Source organism: Aquarana catesbeiana, linkage group LG03, assembly GCF_042186555.1.
Source record: "Aquarana catesbeiana isolate 2022-GZ linkage group LG03, ASM4218655v1, whole genome shotgun sequence".
NCBI lineage: Eukaryota > Metazoa > Chordata > Amphibia > Anura > Ranidae > Aquarana > Aquarana catesbeiana.
In genome coordinates, this window is record NC_133326.1 from 280,460,012 (window position 1) to 280,478,420 (window position 18,409).

An 18,409-nucleotide genomic window follows, 5' to 3' on the forward strand; every position below is an offset into this window, starting at 1 on the left:
AAATCAGGCCTTGGCTCTATATTGTCTGGGTCTCAAACTGGTGGCCCTCCAGCTGCTGCAAAACTACAAGTCCCATTGGGCATTACAAGGCTGACAGTAACAAGCATGACTCCCACAGGCAGAGGCATGATGGGGCTTGTAGTTTTGCAACAGCTGGAGGGCCACCAGTTTGAGACCCTTATCAGGCAAGATTTTGTGTGTAGTCATAAAACTTTAGCAGAACACCCATAGCTAGCATGTGCAGTCAGTGACGTCACTCCATCGGGCACGCCCCCATTCCTCCCCGTTTCCCATAGTGGGAAGTGTCTTGAGACTCCGGCAGGCAGATTCTTGTACGGACAGTGCTGGGACTCATCCTGCCCGCTCCTCTCATGTATACAGCCCGGATCACTACAATGGATTAAACGGCAACTTTGATGGAACAAGGAACATGAGTTCTGGTGAGTGCTGTGTGCGGGGTCCGGGATGGGGATTTTCCACTCTCTGCTCATCAGTCCGGACTAAGGATGTGCGAGAGGCTTCCTGGGCAGCGCTATGGGAAGAAAGGGGGGCGGCAGTCTGCTGTGCTGGGAGACACACACTGCTACTACCTTCTAACTTCTTCACTGTGTGCTCTGCACAGGAGATACAATCTACACCACTAACACGGATTACAGATATTCTGACCTCAGGGTATAATGTGATCTACTACTACTGATCACTGGACTATGGTATATAATGTGATCTACTACTGATCACTGGACTACAGTATATAATGTAATCTTCTACTACTGATCACTGGACTACACTGTATAATGTGTGATCTTCTACTACTGATCACTGGACTACAGAATACAATGTGATCTTCTACTACTGATCACTGGATTACAGTATATAATGTGATCTACTACTGATCACTAGACTACAGTATATAATGTGATCTACTACTACGGATCACTGGACTACAGAATAGTGTGATCTTCTACTACTGATCACTGGACTACAGTATATAATGTGATCAACTACTAATCACTAGACTACAGTATATAATGTGATCTACTACTAATCACTAGACTACAGTATATAATGTGATCTTCTACTACTGATCACTGGACTACAGTATACAATGTGATCTACTACTGATCACTGGACTACAGTATACAATGTGATCTACTACTGATCACTGGACTACAGTATATAATGTGTGATCTACTACTACTGATCTACAGTATATAATGTGATCTACTACTACTGATCACTGGACTACAATATATAATGTGATCTACTACTACTGATCAGTGGACTACAGTATATAATGTGATCTACTGATCACTGGACTAAACTACTAACACTGATTACATATATTCTGTCCTCCGGGTATAATGTGATCTACTACTGATCACTAAGTCTGGACTACAGTATATAATGTAATCTACTACTGATCACTGGACTACAGTATATAATGTGATCTACTACTACTTTTGATCACTGGACTACAGAATACAATGTGATCTTCTACTACTGATCACTGGACTACAGTATACAATGTGATCTACTACTGAACACTGGACTACAGTATACAATGTGATCTACTACTGATCACTGGACTACATTATATAATGTGTGATCTACTACTGGTCACTGGACTACAGTATATAATGTGTGATCTACTACTACTGATCACTGGACTACAGTATATAATGTGATCTACTACTACTGATCACTGGACTACAGTATATAATGTGTGATCTACTACTACTGATCACTGGACTACAGTATATAATGTGTGATCTACTACTACTGATCACTGGACTACAGTATATAATGTGTGATCTACTACTACTGATCACTGGACTACAGTATATAATGTGTGATCTACTACTACTGATCACTGGACTACAGTATATAATGTGTGATCTACTACTACTGCTCACTGGACTACAGTATATAATGTGATCTACTACTACTGATCACTGGACTACAGTATATAATGTGATCTACTGATCACTGGACTAAACTACTAACACTGATTACATATATTCTGACCTCCGGGTATAATATGATCTACTACTGATCACAAAGTCTGGACTACAGTATATAATGTGATCTACTACTACTGATCACTGGACTACAGTATATAATGTGATCTACTACTACTGATCACTGGACTACAGTATATAATGTGTGATCTACTACTACTGATCACTGGACTACAGTATATAATGTGTGATCTACTACTACTGATCACTGGACTACAGTATATAATGTGTGATCTACTACTACTGATCACTGGACTACAGTATATAATGTGTGATCTACTACTACTGATCACTGGACTACAGTATATAATGTGTGATCTACTACTACTGCTCACTGGACTACAGTATATAATGTGATCTACTACTACTGATCACTGGACTACAGTATATAATGTGATCTACTGATCACTGGACTAAACTACTAACACTGATTACATATATTCTGACCTCCGGGTATAATATGATCTACTACTGATCACAAAGTCTGGACTACAGTATATAATGTGATCTACTACTACTGATCACTGGACTACAGCATGTGATCAGTAGTAGTAGATCACATTATATACTCTAGTCCAGTGGTCAGTAGTAGTAGTAGATTACATTATATACTGATCACTGGACTACAGTATATAATGTGCGATCTACTTCTACTGATCACTAGACTACAGTATATAATGTAATCTGCTACTACTGATCACTAGACTACAGTATATAATGTAATCTGCTACTACTGATCACTGGACTACAGTATATAATGTGCTCTGCTTCTACTGATGGTTATATAAATATAGGATATAAAGTGTACTACTAATACTGATTACTTAGTCTGGACTGCAGGATAGAATGCGATCTATTACCGCTGATCACCTAGTCTGGACTGCAGGATACAATGTGTACTACTATTACTGATCACAAAAGAAAAAAAAAAAATGGCCATGCAGGAGCAGTTCACACTCCATGACACCTATGGGCACCCAGCATGGAGGAAGGGGAAGATGCACACTAGAGCATGTAGAGCACTCTCTGACCATCACCAGTTTTGCTCTCTCCCTGTCTTCCACCTCCTTTCCCTCCAATTGCCTAACAATTACCTGTACAAACCTTCGCCACCTCAACCCTTCTCTACTCTGCTACCGACCATCTCTATGACAAAATCTCACCCCTGTCCTGCCCCAACCTAGAGACTTCCATCTATAACAGCTCACTGTCATCCTCTCTAGACAAACTCGCCCCCCTCACTACACGCAGAATCAGGGCCCGACCACTACAACCCTGACAAACAGACGACACCGGAAGTCTCAGAAAACGTAGCCTCTAGAGCGCCTGTGTCCCAGGAAGACTTCAACCAATAGAAATCTGCCCTCCTAAAATACTATTCATGTCCTCGCTGCCAAGCAGACCTATTTTGTCACTCTCATTAACACATTCTCATGTAGTCTCCGTCAACTCTTCTCTACCTTTTTAACTCTCTACTCTGTCCTCCACTGCCTCCACCCACTAACTCAGTCACTGCCTAGGAGATCACCAATCACTTCAAAAATAAGATTGATACAAATCATGAGGAGATCTCCAATGCGCAGAAACCTCCTCCACTCAACACCCCATGTCCACAGGCACAATCATTACTTCCCTCGTTCAACCCTGCTAGTATTAACAAGGTTGCTGAACTATTTTCTAACACCTATCCAACCACCTGCCCACCTGGATCCTGCTCCCTCGCAAATGCTACGCTCACCCTCTGACTCTATTCTACACTCTCTAACACACATCTTTAATCTGTCTCTCTCTTCTGGCATCTTCCCCAACTCTCTAAAAGATGCGCTAGTCACCCCTATCCTTAAAAAGCCCTCACTGGACCCCACCAAACTTCACAACTTACGCCCCATCTCCTTACTCCCCTACTCCTCCAAACTCCTTGCACGACTGGTCCATAACCAACTGAGCGACCATCTGACTGAGATCAAACTTCTTGATCCCCTTCAATCTGGATTTTGCCCCCAACGGAAACTGCTCTTCCTAAACTCACAAACGACTTACTAACGGCTAAAACCAACAGACACTATGCTGTACTACTCCTCCTGGACCTTACTGCTGCCTTTGACACAGTGGACCACCCCCCTCCTCCTCAAAAAAAATTCCACTCCCTTGGTGTTTGTGACTGTACTCTTCACTGGTTCTCATCCTACCTATCCCAACGCACCTTAAGTGCCACTTACAACTCTACTATCTTCTCTCCCCCTGCTTTCTCCATTGGGGTCCCCCAAGGTTCTGTTCTTGGACCTCTCCTCCTTTTCTCAATCTACACCTCCTCCTTGGGTCAGTTGATTGCCTCCCATGGCTTTCAATATCATCCCTATGCTGATGACACCCAAATCTATCTCTCCACCCCTCAGCTCAGTCTCCTCACGCGTCACCACTTACTAACAGACATACCAGCCTGGATGTCACATCACTTCCTCAAACTATCCAAAACTGAGCTAATGATATTTCTTCCCACACGTTCCTCTTCCCTTGATTTCTCTGTCAAAATCAACGGCTCAACCATCAATCCGTCCCCCCATGCCAAGGTCCTAGGTGTAATCCTGGACTCTCAACTATCCTTTAGGCCCCACATCCAGTCGCTGCCCAAAGCTTGCCTCCTCAACCTCCACAACTTCTCCAAGATACGTCCCTTCCTAACCAACGACACTACAAAGCTTCTAGTTCACTCCCTGGTATTCTCTTGTCTCAATTACTGCAACTCCCTCCCCATTGGCTTGCCTTTAAATAGGCTTTCCCCCTTCAGATCATCATGAATGCTGCTGCCAGGCTCATCCACCTTACAAACCACTCAGCATCTGCTACCCCTTTTTGCCAATCCCTCCATTGGCTTCCATTCAACCAACAAATTAAATTCAAGATACTAACCATAACTTACAAAGCCATGCATAACTTGGCCCCCATCTACATCACTAACCTGGTCTTAAAATACCAACCAAATCCTTCTCTGCGCTCCTCCCAGGACCTCCTGCTCTTTAGCTCCCTTGTCATCTCATCCCATGCTTGCCTCCAGGACTTCTCCCGAGCCTCTCCCATCTTCTGAAATGCTCTACCCCAATCTGTCCGACTATCTCCTACTTTGTGCACTTTTAGACAATCCCTGAAAACAGGTTTCTCTGAAGAGATGTATCTGGCCCCCACCTAACAATTGTACATTTATTTTCTCCATCAGCACATCACCCCCCACAGTTATTACCTCTCATATCTCTTCACCCTCCCTCTTAGACGGTAAGCTCTAATGAGCAGGGCTCTCCGATTCCTACTGTTTTAAAGTGTATTGCAGTTGTACTGTTTACCCTCAAGTTGTAAAGCGCTGCGTATACTGCCGGCGTTATTTTAAATTCTGATAATATTAATAATAGGATGGTATGCCCATTTACATTAGGTGTTCGCAGCAACAGAGGGGGACACAGTTCTGCATCTTTGCCCTTGGTGTTTAGCAAGCCTGTCTCCACACTGTTAACTGTACTGTTGTTCATAAGCTAATGTGGTGGCACAGTGGTTAGTGCTTCTGCTTTGCAGTAATGGGACAGGACAATATCTGCATGGAGTTTGCATGTATTTAGGTTGGTTTTCTCCAGGTACTCCGACATGCTGGAAGGTTAATTGGCTCCTGTCTAAATTGGCCCTACTATGTTTGTACAAATTGGCTTGTGCATATGTGTACCACATTCTGCATGCAAGTGCCAAGCTGGAGAGGGTTTGAGTAAAGACCTGGCTACCTACCTTGTGTAAAAAAAAAAAAAAAAAAACACTATGGAAAAGGCCTTCAAGCTTATTCGATATGGTACGCAGAGAGCTGGCTCATTGAATGGCCGAGAGTGGGACTGCATGAATAAATACTAATGTACAAAAGTCACCTTTAGCCCTGGTTCACATTGGAGTGATTTGGCATGCGATTTGACATGTCAAATTAGCGGCAATTGCCGGCAATGGCACCGTCCGAATCGGTGTGACACCACACCGGTTCCCAAAAGTAGTTTCTGTACTACTTTTTGCAACTTCGGGGTGTGATTTCCATAGACATCTGTGCAGAAACCTGCACAGATGTCTCTGAAATCTCCCCCCCCGAAGACGGGACTGACATGCCGGAATGAAATTGTGCGAGTTCAGCTGAACTTGCACAGTTTCTTTCCCGCTGTCAGTGTGAACCTACACTGAGTGTGCTAACATTTCTGCAGTACAGATTCTTTAGTGATACATAATTGTGAAGATGAGCATGCGTTGTGTCGTCTATAGGAAGGAAATGATTACTGTTCTGGATAAAGGGGTCATATTTTGAGAAGGTGAAGTGTTTCCCTTTGTAGCCAAACTTCTGCTTCAGCAACAGGATGTTTATTTTACATATTCCAGGCTGTAGTTTTCTACTTACAAGTCATTTCCACATGTTTGTGCAAAACATCACAGAAGCATGCCCTGACTTTACATCAGTGTAACAGATGTCTGAGATCTTCTACCAAATTCTGATGCTGGGAAATGTAGGCTCCAATATTGCTGTCATTAGGGCTCTGTTCACACTATGAACCGCACTGCATTCCTGTGCAAGTAATACTTCATATTCCCATCGCACACGTTCCTGGTATAAGCTCCAAAGGTTCGGGTGCTGTAGCAACAACCAGCTGGATACTGGTTCAAGTCACAACGTAGATATTTGCCAGCATACCAAGGATCAGCACAAAGTGGCGTCCAAACGGTTTAGTTTATTGCATGATCACAACACAAGAGGGTGCAACGTTTCAGAGTCACGCAGGACCCCTTCATCATCACATGCCTGACGAAGGGGTCCTGCGTGACTCTGAAACGTTGCACCCTCTTGTATTGTGATCATGCAATAAACTAAACCATTTGGACGCCACTTTGTGCTGATCCTTGGTGTGCTGGCAAATATCTACGTTGCATTCCTGTGCAATTCACATGCGATTCAGCTTGGTGCAAATTTAGCCCATTCACTTTGAATGGGCTCAAACTGAACCGCATCTCATCAAAGAAGTGCATGCACCTTTTTTGAGCCGCACCGCAACCGGATTTCATGGTCCTTTTGTACCATGTGATCCAGTGCGGGCAAGTGCACTGTGTTTGCGACCTGCGTTTGGGGTGTCATTAACTTTGTATTGACACCCGCAGCAGATCCCAAGGGCAGCGCAATTTGCAATCGGTGCAGGTAATGCACATGGATCACCGCGTTTCTCGCACCGCATAAGTGTGAACCTAGCCTTGTTTTTCTAAAGCACTGCATACGGGTTATGTATGGAACAAGTAAAAAGATTCAGTCTTTGGTGTCCTCATATGTTTGCTTTAATTGGCTTTTCGATGAATTATTGCACAATAGTCTACCATCATTAAAAAGGCTGGTCTGGTAAGAATAAAGGTTGTTTTCAAATTAGAAAAAATCACACAAAAAATGCAGGTGAAGATGATTTTTTTTTTCTTCGAGACTGATGGTGTGTAAAGAAATGACTAGAACAGTGATTCTTAACTACCTGTCCTCAGGACCCAATAATAGGCCAGGTTTGCAAGATAACTGAAATACATCATAGGTGATATCATTTCCTGCTCAGTGATTGCAGTATTCTAGTCTGCATCTCTCCAAGGTAATACCTAAAATCTGGCCTGTTAGTGGGTCCTGAGGACTGGAGTTGAGAACCACTGGACTAGAAGATCTGCACCTGTGTGGGTGATGTAAAGTTGACTGAACCTCCTTTTTTACAAACTGAAATAATGCAGGTCAGTGTTTCTCTCTTTTAACTGATATACATAATCAGGGATCAATTTCCAGACCTTAAAGTAGAACTATAGGGTTATAATTCCTGTCAGATTTTTTTTCGCCATCTGTGTCCCATTGCAGAGATTTCCCTCCACTTCCTGTCCCATAGCCAAACAGGAAGTGAGAGGAAATTAAATTTCCCTTTAAATTAAGGGAATTGCTTGGGGACCCCCAGATCACCAGAACTAGTGTCCTCATTGGAAGATTTTCCCCTACTACTTTTCTGAGACAACCCAAAATTTGGGATTTTCTTTTACTTTCACTTTCAATATTAATGGTAAACAGGACAAATAGAGAGGATGAATCTCCTTAACGGGGGCACAGACAGCAATAAAAACTGACATTGCCCTTAGCTTAGGCATGCGAGATAGGGACTTTAGATTGTAAGCTCCTTGAGGGCAGGGGCTGATGTGAAATGTCCCTAGGAGCTTTTAGCGATAATATGCTAGTATGCACAACATATTACCACATTATTGCTGATTTACCTTAGAAGCGATCCCCGTTGGTCACAGTCACTTCCATCTACTCCTGGTCTTCTTTCCAGGTTTGGACTCTTTGGCCTCTTGATTGTCCAGGCCGGGATGACTTTACTTCTGTGCGTGCACACGGGAGTCACAGTGTCTCAGAACAGAGCTGTGTGTGGCACAAACACTGACAGGCAAGGAGATCCATTAATGTTCCGAGAGGCCAAGAGGGTCAGCGTTTTTTAGTTGAATTCCACTTTAAAGCCTCTGTTGCCTCTAAAGCCACCTCCTGTGAGGAATCCTTTTTTTCCACATCTCAAAAACCTTTGTGTTCTTGCTTGGATTAGTGCAGCTCCTGCTGTACTTCCAGGCCACCAGGATGTAAGCTTAGGGTCTCATATACCCTATTGCTGAGGTCATGTCTCTGCTTCCCTTTCCTCCTGGACATGCACAACACAACAGGAGGAGGAGGTGGAGACGTGACCATAGCAATGGGATCTGAGACCTGCAGCTCTTGCATCCAAGTAGCACCGAGGTACAATGTTCATCATGGTAGTTGACCTTTTGAGGTAGTGTTCTTTTGGCGGATTTTCCTATACTTCCTGTTTTCAAGACACAATAGGAAGTTAAAAGAGATCTCCCCAAAGTAGTCTTCAACTGTGATCAACAAGAAGTCTTCAACTGTGATCATCAAAACAAGTGTCGTCCTATTCTAGTTCTGGTCATATTTAAGTTGGGACAGAAAGTGAGAGTAATCTCCCGAACAGGGACACAGACCGCAGTAGAAATTTGTATACATACAGTATGTGAAAAGTGGGACTCTGCGAAATATGTGAACACACTGTACGTGCCAGCTTCTTTTAGATGGGGTTTTAATTTTTTTTTAATTTTTTTTTTTTTTTTTACGTCTAATAAAGAAAGAATACAATCAGCCCAATCCTAATAAACCAAAATCTCAATAAAAACGATTTATGTAAGCTGAACACCAAGTGTAAAATTTTATAAGCCCAATAAACGTATAATAATATAAAAAGTGCAGTGCAAATATGTCATATATCACATGAATGAATAAAGGTCCACATCCAAGGAAAGACACGACAGATCCCTGTGTGAAGAAATCCAGAGATGCGGGGACACCGATTCCAAGTGTAAAGAGCCCACCACCAGCAAAAGGGGTTGCTTCGCTCTCCTCAACACATTGACCCCTGTGTCCACAGTCAGGCCAAATATCACATTTTCTATCCCGGAGAAAAGGGGGGTGTAATCAGATGGGAACTGGTCTCAGCAGATCATACAATCCCCGTCACCCAGATGGCAAATATAGGACAAAAAAAGAAATCAAAGTGCTCTCTGTATCGTAATACAACTTGCACTTTAATAAAATGTAACTGTCAGACTCCTACGTCTTGTGTACAGCATGTAAAACATCTGCCAGAGGGCTGGTATAGTAAAACACAGTGGCACACGATGCAGTCGGATAGCAATGGGTGGCATCTAAGAACGTGGCTCCTCGTCCCCTTTTGCTGGTGGTGGGCTTTTTACACTTGGAATTAGTGTCCCCGCATCTCTGGATTTCTTCACACAGGGATCTGAACACTGTTGTGTTTTTCCTTGGATGTGGACTTTTATTCATTATGTGATATGATATATTTGTACTGCATTTTTGATATTATTATTATTTATTTTTATGGTGCTGGTGCACAGAAAAGTGTTTGTTGATTTATTTTGCGTACAAATTTATTTTCTGACATCAACACTCAAATTCATTATTGTACTGCTAAAGGTCATTCGGAGAATAGGGCCTCAAGCACACGGGACATTTTTACTGCTGCTTTTAGGGGCGTCAGGCTTCTATTGCCCCTCCATGTTAGCCTGTGTGTCCATGCACGCATAGACTTATAGCAGCGTTAAGTGGCAGGGACTTTCAGAGGCAGGAAAAAACCCCACTACCAATGTGTCCATGAGCAGCAGCATTTTTGCAGAAAAAAACGCTTGTTAACGTTTGGCACGTTTAGCGCTTTAGCTTAAATTCATTTCAATGTGTATAATAAACTTTTATTCTGGCCAGTGAAATTAACGCCCAAGCTCTTGTCGCCTGTAAACGTGCCTAAAACTGTCAGAGTTTAGGTTAACCTGTTAGGTCATAAATGTTGTGTTGGGACTAATAATACTCCAAAGAGAAGAGACCTTGAGATGTCTGCAAGAATCTTTGTTAATCCTCATCTTGTTTTCTATGTTCCAAGGTATATCTTTGATTGTGGATGTGTGCAGTATATACAGTTGTGCTCATAAGTTTACATACCCTGGCAGAATTACATTTTTTTTTTTTGGCCATTTTTCCAGAGAATATGAATGATAACACAAAAACATTTCTTTTACTCATAGTAAGGCCCCTTTCACACGGGGCTTAGTACTCCGCTTGCTCAGTGGGGATCGCTCCATTGATCCCCGCTGAGCCGGCGGATGACAAGTCCGTCTCTGCTCACTGTGCAGGGACAGACCTGTCATAGAGTCTGCTCTCCCCTATGGGGGGGATCGGATGATTACGGACCGCCTGTCCGTTTTCACCCGATCTGATCCGCCAGACAAATGGAAAATAGGACATCCATCCGTCTGCATTTTGCGGAGCGGGTTGGGGCGGATCGGATGTCAGCGAATATGGCACCGCTGACATCCGACGCTCCATAGAGATGTACGGAGCGATTGTTCAGATCCGTCTGAAAAAACTGACAGGCGGATCTGAACGGTCCGCACATGTGAAAGGGGCCTTAGTGTTTGGCTGAAGCCATTTATTATCAGTCAACTGTGTTTACTCTTTTTAAATCAAAATGACTACAGAAACTACCCAAATGACCCTGATCAAAAGTTTACATACCCTGATTTTGGCCTGATAATATGCACACAAGTTGACACAAAAGGGTTTGAATGGCTGTTAAAGGTAACCATCCTCACCTGTGATCTGTTTGCTTGTAATTAGGCTGCTTTCACACTGAGGCGCTTTACAGACGCTATAGCGCTAAAAATAGCGTCTGCATAGCACCTGTAAAGAGCCTCTCCTCTCACTCCAGTATGAAAACCCGAGTGCTTTCACACTGGAGCGGTGCGCTGGCAGGACGCTAAAGAAAGTCTGGCAAGCAGCATCTTTGAGGCACTGTATGAGTGGGGTATACCCCGCTCCTAAAACGCCCCCGCCCATTAAAATCAATAGGCAGCCCTTTTTTGGCCATTAGCGGGGGTTAAAAGCGCCAAAAAAAAAAACAAACCACGTTCAGGCAGACCAACTAAAATTTCAGCCACAACTGCCAGGAAAATTTATTCGGGATGCAAAGAAAAACCCAAAAATAACTTCAGGTGAAATATAGGACTCTCTGAAAACATGTGGTGTAGCTGTTTCAAGATGCACAATAAGGAGGCACTTGAAGAAAGATGGGCTGCATGGTTGTGTCACCAGAAGAAAGCCATTACTATGCAAATGCCACAAAGTATCCCGCTTACAATACGCCAAACAGTACAGAGACAAGTCTCAAACCTTCTGGCACAAAGTCATTTGGAGTGCTGACACCAGAATTGCACTTTTTTGGCCACAACCCATAAACCCTACATTTGGAGAGGAGTCAACAAGACCTATGATGAAAGGTACAGAGGTGTATCACAGATGTTTTGGGGATGTGTGAGCTACAAAGGCACAGCAAATTTGGTCAAAATTGATAGCAAGATGAATGCAGTATGTTATCCAATAATACTGGAGGAACATTTGCGTACTGGACGTACTTGGACATTCCAACATGACAATGATCCAAACACAAGGCCAATTCGACCTGTGATTGGCTACAGCAGAATAAAATGAAGGTTCTGGAGTGGCCATCTCAGTCTCCTGACCTCAATATCATTGATCCACTCTGGGGAGATCTCAAACGTGCAGTTCATGCAAGACAGCCCAAGAATTTACAGGAACTGGAGGCTTTTTGCCAAGAGGAATGGGCAGATTTACCATCTGAGAAAATAAAGAGCCTCATCCACAAATACCACAAAAGAGTTCAAGCTGTCATTGATGTTAAAGGGGGCAATACAGGGTATTAAGAACTGGGGTGTGTAAACTTTTGATCAGGGTCATTTGGGTAGTTTCTGTTGTGAGTATGATTTAAAAAGAGTAAACACAGTTGAATGATAATAAATGGCTTCAGCCAAACACCATGAGTGAAAGAAAAGTTTTTGTGTTATCATTCATATTCTCTGCAAAATGGCCAAGAAATCATACATTCTGCCAGGGTATGTAAACTTATGAGCACAACTGTAGGTCTTGTCTCTGACATTTCATCAGTCTAGCCTACATTAACCACACTGAAATTTTGTCGGTGATTCATTGCTGTTTGTGTCATGGCCAGAGGTATTAAGATTTGTTTGTCTGCTGGTACCATGACAGTTCATGTGTTTTGTTATGGAAATCTGGGTGTAACACATAATTAAATTAAGGATCTTTGAGAGACAGAAGCTTGGGATCGGAGATCACATTTTGAAAAATATGTTCTTCAAGAAAAAAAATCCTGTGTTTTCTAACATTCAGGCCTCGTCCACATTGGTTTATTGTTAACGCGTTTCTCCTGACAGGAGAAAATCAGTGTTAAAAACTCACCTAAGCTGCGTTTTTAAAAAAAAACTAGTTTAGGAAAGTTTAGCAGCATTTGGTGTTTGGGCGTTTAAATAAATGCTGAAGTGCTAAACGTGCCTAGCATTTGGACGCGTTTTGCCATGGTTTGAGTTCTTTTATGCCTAAAAGCTCCTCTCCTGAACATGATTCCTTGACTGCCTCTAAACTGCTGCTCCTAAATTCCTCTAAATGCCTATGTGTGCATGGACATGGGGAGATTTACTAAAACTGGTGCAACTCTGTATAGAAACCAAACAGCTTCCAGGTTTTTTTCTTTGTCAAAGTTTAATTGAACAAGCTGAAGTTAGAAGCTGATTGGCTACCATGCACAGCTGCACCGAATTCTGATTGCATCATTTTCAGTAAATCTCCACCATAGGCTTTTATTGAGGTGCGTTCAGGAGCTCAGGCAAAAAAACACCAAAAGCCCCAACAACGTCAGTTTAGGAGCAGCAATGTGCATGAGGCCTTAGCGAGAAAGGTTGGCACTTTACGAAAATGCTGAATCTATGCCTTCCATGTAAAAATGTTTGTAAATGTAGGAAGGAGCTTTGAAAGTGCATTTTAGGAAAGCCATTTGGCTTTAACTATAATAGTTAAAGGGGGATTCCGGCCAGCTAAAAAAACAAAACTACAAACACTGTAGCTGCTGACTTTAAATAAGTAGACTTACCTGTCCTGGGTGCCCGCGATGTCGGCCGCCCGAGGCCGAACTGTCCCTCAGCTCTCGGGTCCCGGCATCGCCATCCTAGGTAAGGGAAACAGGCAGTGGAGCCTTTTGGCTTCACTGCCAGTTTCCTACTGCGCATGCGCGAGCGGCGCAGCGATCTGTGAATGGCCCCGTGGTGTTCTGGGAACACACACAGTTCCCAGAAGACAACGGGGCCGCTCACCGAGGAGAAGAACACGCCACGGAATAGGAAGAGGCAGATTAGGAAGACTGCCTAGCAACAAGGGTTTAGGTAAGTATAAAAATTTTTTTTTTCCAAATGTTTTTTTTTTTATTTCTTTAGGAATTTTGGTGGCATTTTTTTTTCCAGGGTGGCCCTCTGCTTTAAGTGGTTCTAAAGCCCCAAGGTTTTTCACCCTAATGCATTCTATTGGAGGTGTGTTTTTCTTTTGTCCTTTTTTTTTTTTTTAAACCCAAAAAAGATCAGTAATGGATTGATATGTTGTCTTTGGTGAAGGCAAAAAGGCAGAGTTTCTTTAGGTCATTATGGCTTTTCAGTGGTACATTCACATTAGCCTGGGGCACAAAGAAAGGAAATGAGTGACCTTAGTTCAATGACTAATGTTGTTTCCTGGGACCTTTTTTCATTACAGCACACAAGTCTGCATTTACAATGTAAGTAGTAAAAAGGAATTAGCCTGTAAATAGACTTCACTGAGCCATAATTAGGAAGCAGGTCCTTTCTTGCTTATTAGTTGTATTAGATTGCAGGATCCCTCCCCTGTGTGGAAGATAATGAATCAAGCAGCCACATTATTGGAGCAATTTTTTGCATATTTTACACCGGAATACATTTTACATTTTTAAATGCTTTCTTTTACATGTTGTGTTATTGCTTAAAATATAAAGGTTTGTCAACTAACCACTAGACAAAGCTCTGTAACTGATGCAACCTCATTCTTCTTATTTGCGTTAAGTGGTTCTGAGACCCCATTCATACCTGAGCGTTTTGTAGCTGGAAGCCTGAAGCTACAAAACGCTGGAGGGGAAAAAATTTATTATTCTCTATGGAGATGGTTCCAAAACGCCTGAAGCCAGAAGCTCCAAAACGCCTGAAGTTCAAACAAGTTCTGGAACTTTTTTTTAGGCAGATTTGGGCGTTTTTCTGCTTTTACATTGGTGACCTTTTGACCTGTACAAAATCGCAGCAAAACACCATAAGAACGCTGCAAAAATCATGGCAAAATTGCGATAAAATCGCGCGACTTACTGCCTGAAAACGTAATGCTCAGGTGTGAATTGGGCCTTAAGGCAGAAGTTTTTTAAGTAGTTGTAAAGGTTCGGTCTTTTAAAAAAAAAAAAATAACAAACATGTTATACTTGCCTGCTCCGTGCAATGGGTTTTGCACAGAGCAGCCTGGATCCTCCTCTTCTAGGGTACCCCAGTGGCACTCCTGGCTTCTCCCGTCCATCAGGAGCCCCCTTGGGGAGCCGCTATCCCTGGTGGCACCCGAGTGCCACTGCTGCGTCCATCGACACAGAAAGCAGGACTTGGCCCCACACCCTGCTCTGGTGTTACTGGATTTGATTGACAGCAGTAGGAGCCAATGGTTCCTGCTGCTATCAATCTATCCAATGATGAGAGAGACAGCGTCTGAAGCCGCTGGGCTCATGCTCGGCGCTGGAACGGATTGGGTGAAGGTAAGTAAAAGGGGAGCTCTGGGGGGGTGCTGCAGCAAAAAAGGATTTTTAACTTAATGCATAGAATGCATTAGGGTGAAAAACCATGAGACTTTACAACCTCTTTTAGTACATTCTCTACAGTAGGGTTGAATATATTTTTATTGCAATGTTTATATTTACAAGAAGGAAAAAAGACAGCACATACAGCCAATTATCGCTGCGTAACTGAGGCAAATGTCAAGATAAGTATAGTCATTCAGTAGGTACGATGGGTGGAAAAGAAGGTCAATCACCACTCATTAGTGAGTGAGTGTCACTGAAGACTGAACTGCATAAAATAAGGCCATATAAATAATGTTATTATACCAAGTATATGGCATAGTCCTAATTAATAATGTATGGATTGTGGGTAAGTAAGTGTGAAGAGAGAGAGAAAAGAGGGGGGATGGTCTGTTCCTGAGCAATATGTAGTGGTGAAAATGTCATAATCTCATTTTGCATTGTAGAAATGGGATGGGGAAAAAAAAAAGATAGAAAAAAAGGAGGGAAAAGAGAGGAAAAACCAAAAAAAAAAGGGAGTTGCAGCCAATTTTTAAGGGCATTCGTATCCAAGTAAAGGATCCACTGTCCATAGGTAAGGCCCGAAAATTCCTCCATCATTCTAATATAACTTACGATGGCAATCCACTTTGACAAGGGAGGAGATTTTAGTTGTGTTGTGCGACCAACCCAGGGATTATAGAAAGGAACGCAATTTTTTTTTCTTTTTTTTTGGGTCGGAGAGGAAGTTGCCATCTAAATCATTATGAATGGTGAAAATTGTTTGCCAAAGGGGACAAATTTTGGTACACTGAAACAAGATATGTAGATAAGCACCTCTGGTATCTCTAAACCTCAAACATTTATCCGGAGAGGTGCATTTTCTACATTAAGGTAAAAACCTTTTGCATGCAGCTCCCCCCCCATCTCACCTGACCCTGATCTCAATCCAGCAATGTGCACGAGAGCAGAGGCTTTCTCGACTCTCTCCCTCCCTCATTGGTTCACACAGCAGACAACTCTGAATAGTAGCTGGGAACTGATCACAGTGGAATTTTTCTTTAAATTAAAGAGACTTAAAGTGGGGGTCCACCTATCTATCGTTTTTTTTTTTTTTTTTTTTTGAGTTCATTCACAAACTTTTCTTCTCAGCATTACATACTCACATATTGTGTGTAATATGTCCGCCTGTGTCAGATTTCGTCGGAAAGAATAACTTATATTATTCACTGCAGGCAGTTTCCATCTTCATTGTGGGCATTTGAAGCCCACAAGCATTTATTTCCTGGATGTGGTGAATGCTGTGCTCCCAGCATTCACCGCTCATTCCCGCACATGCTCAGTGGCATCCTGGGAAGCCTGAGACTAGCTCCCAGGAGTCTGGGAGAGGCTAGAAACACGCCTACTCCCACGGGAGGAGAACCAGGAAGTGCAAAGAAGAATAGAAAAATTAAAGGTAATTACGGCGATTTCAATTTTTTTAAACGGCGTGTCAGCATCTAGGCAAGGAAGAGAATACATACAGATATTGTTCAAAATTTGGGTGGAACCCCGCTTTAAGGTAAAAACCTTTTGCATGCAGCTCCCCCCCCATCTCACATGACCCTGATCTCAATCCAGCAATGTGCACGAGAGAAGAGGCTTTCTCGACTCTCTCCCTCCCTCATTGGCTCACACAGCAGCAGAAGCCATTGGCTTCTGCTGCTGTCAAACACAGCCAGTGAGGAGGGAGCGGAGGGCGGGGCTGACCTGCGCTCTGTGTGTCAATGAGGGGGCAGTTTTTGGGGGAGGGATTAGCCAGGAGTTCTGGTGGGGGACCCCAGGGGGGAGGGTCAGAGCTGTTCTGTGCAGAACCATTGCACAGAGCAGGCAAATATGAAATGTTTATGTTTTAATTTAAAAAAACTGAGCATTTACAATTGCTTTAACAGCTGTTGAGATAAGAAGATATCAGCTTAACAGAAAATGTATTGCTCTAATGAAATGGCCATCTTCTAAACTTCATCTCATAAACTTGAATTTTGGGATGAAATAATCAAGCGCAAGCAATGTTTAGTACTGCTACGCTATAAGCAGATAATATGGATGTAATTGGCCAGTATGGCTGCCCTCGTACAAATATTGAATTTCTGACTGTACTTATGAAATAAAGTTTTTAAAAACATTGCAATGCTCTGGTAACATGGTTTACATTAAGTTCATCTATTTTACAAAAATATACAGACACTTATTCGCTAGGTGGTAATGCACAGATTCCTACGTATTCACTTGTCGGCACTGTATACTACCGTATTTACTCCATTCAACAAACAGGCACACTTTTCCTAGTTGTCTAAAAGGAAGTGCAGATATAAGTTAACCGCACAGGAGCTGTTGTCCAGCAATATGGCATTGATGTCATACATGCAAATAATGTGAATATCGTTAAAAAAAAAAAAGTTTTTAATTTTTTTTTTTTTTCCACAAGATAACTCTGAATAGTAGCTGAGAACTGATCACAATGGAATTTTTATTTAAATTAAAGAGACTTAATGCAAGAAAATGTGTATATATATATATATCCCACTTTTAAGTACACAATGGGGTTTTTTTACTAAAGCTGGAAAGTGGGGTATGCCTGTGTATGTGTGTGTATGTGTGTGTGTATGTGTGTATATATATATATATATATATATATATATATATATATATATATATATATATATATATATATATATATATATATATATATATATATATATATAATTATAATTTCTGATACAAAAGAAGGCAGGGAGTAGGGAGTGCCGCAGTTCGCTGCTTCTGTCGGCAGGTGTCCCAACCCCCCACACACAGGGAAAAACACAGGGGACTATTTCGGTACTAAAGGTAGTAGGGTATTAATACAAAAGGGTGAAGAGGAGATAATAGGATAAAAACTATATTTTTAATAGAAATCCATTTTAAAAGAATGTATATAACACAATAATGCAATGACATATACAGTTGCAATACAGGACAAGGCAATATATACAACCGCATGAATTGCATCCAGTAATAACAGAGATTGTAACAATGACTTGGATTCTCGACCGGTTTCGC

At 42.2% G+C, this 18,409-nt stretch overlaps 1 protein-coding gene across 1 annotated transcript in view; it reads left to right on the top strand.

Moving 5' to 3' along the window:
• The first annotated feature begins 283 nt into the window (after positions 1–283).
• Positions 284–18,409, top strand: part of FGD6 (FYVE, RhoGEF and PH domain containing 6) — a 154,778-nt gene continuing 136,652 nt past the window's right edge. Inside the window, exon 1 of the mRNA XM_073620164.1 lies at positions 284–440. Coding sequence (XP_073476265.1) covers positions 431–440 — 10 coding nt within the window. The 5' untranslated portion in view covers positions 284–430. The remainder of the gene's footprint in view (positions 441–18,409) is intronic.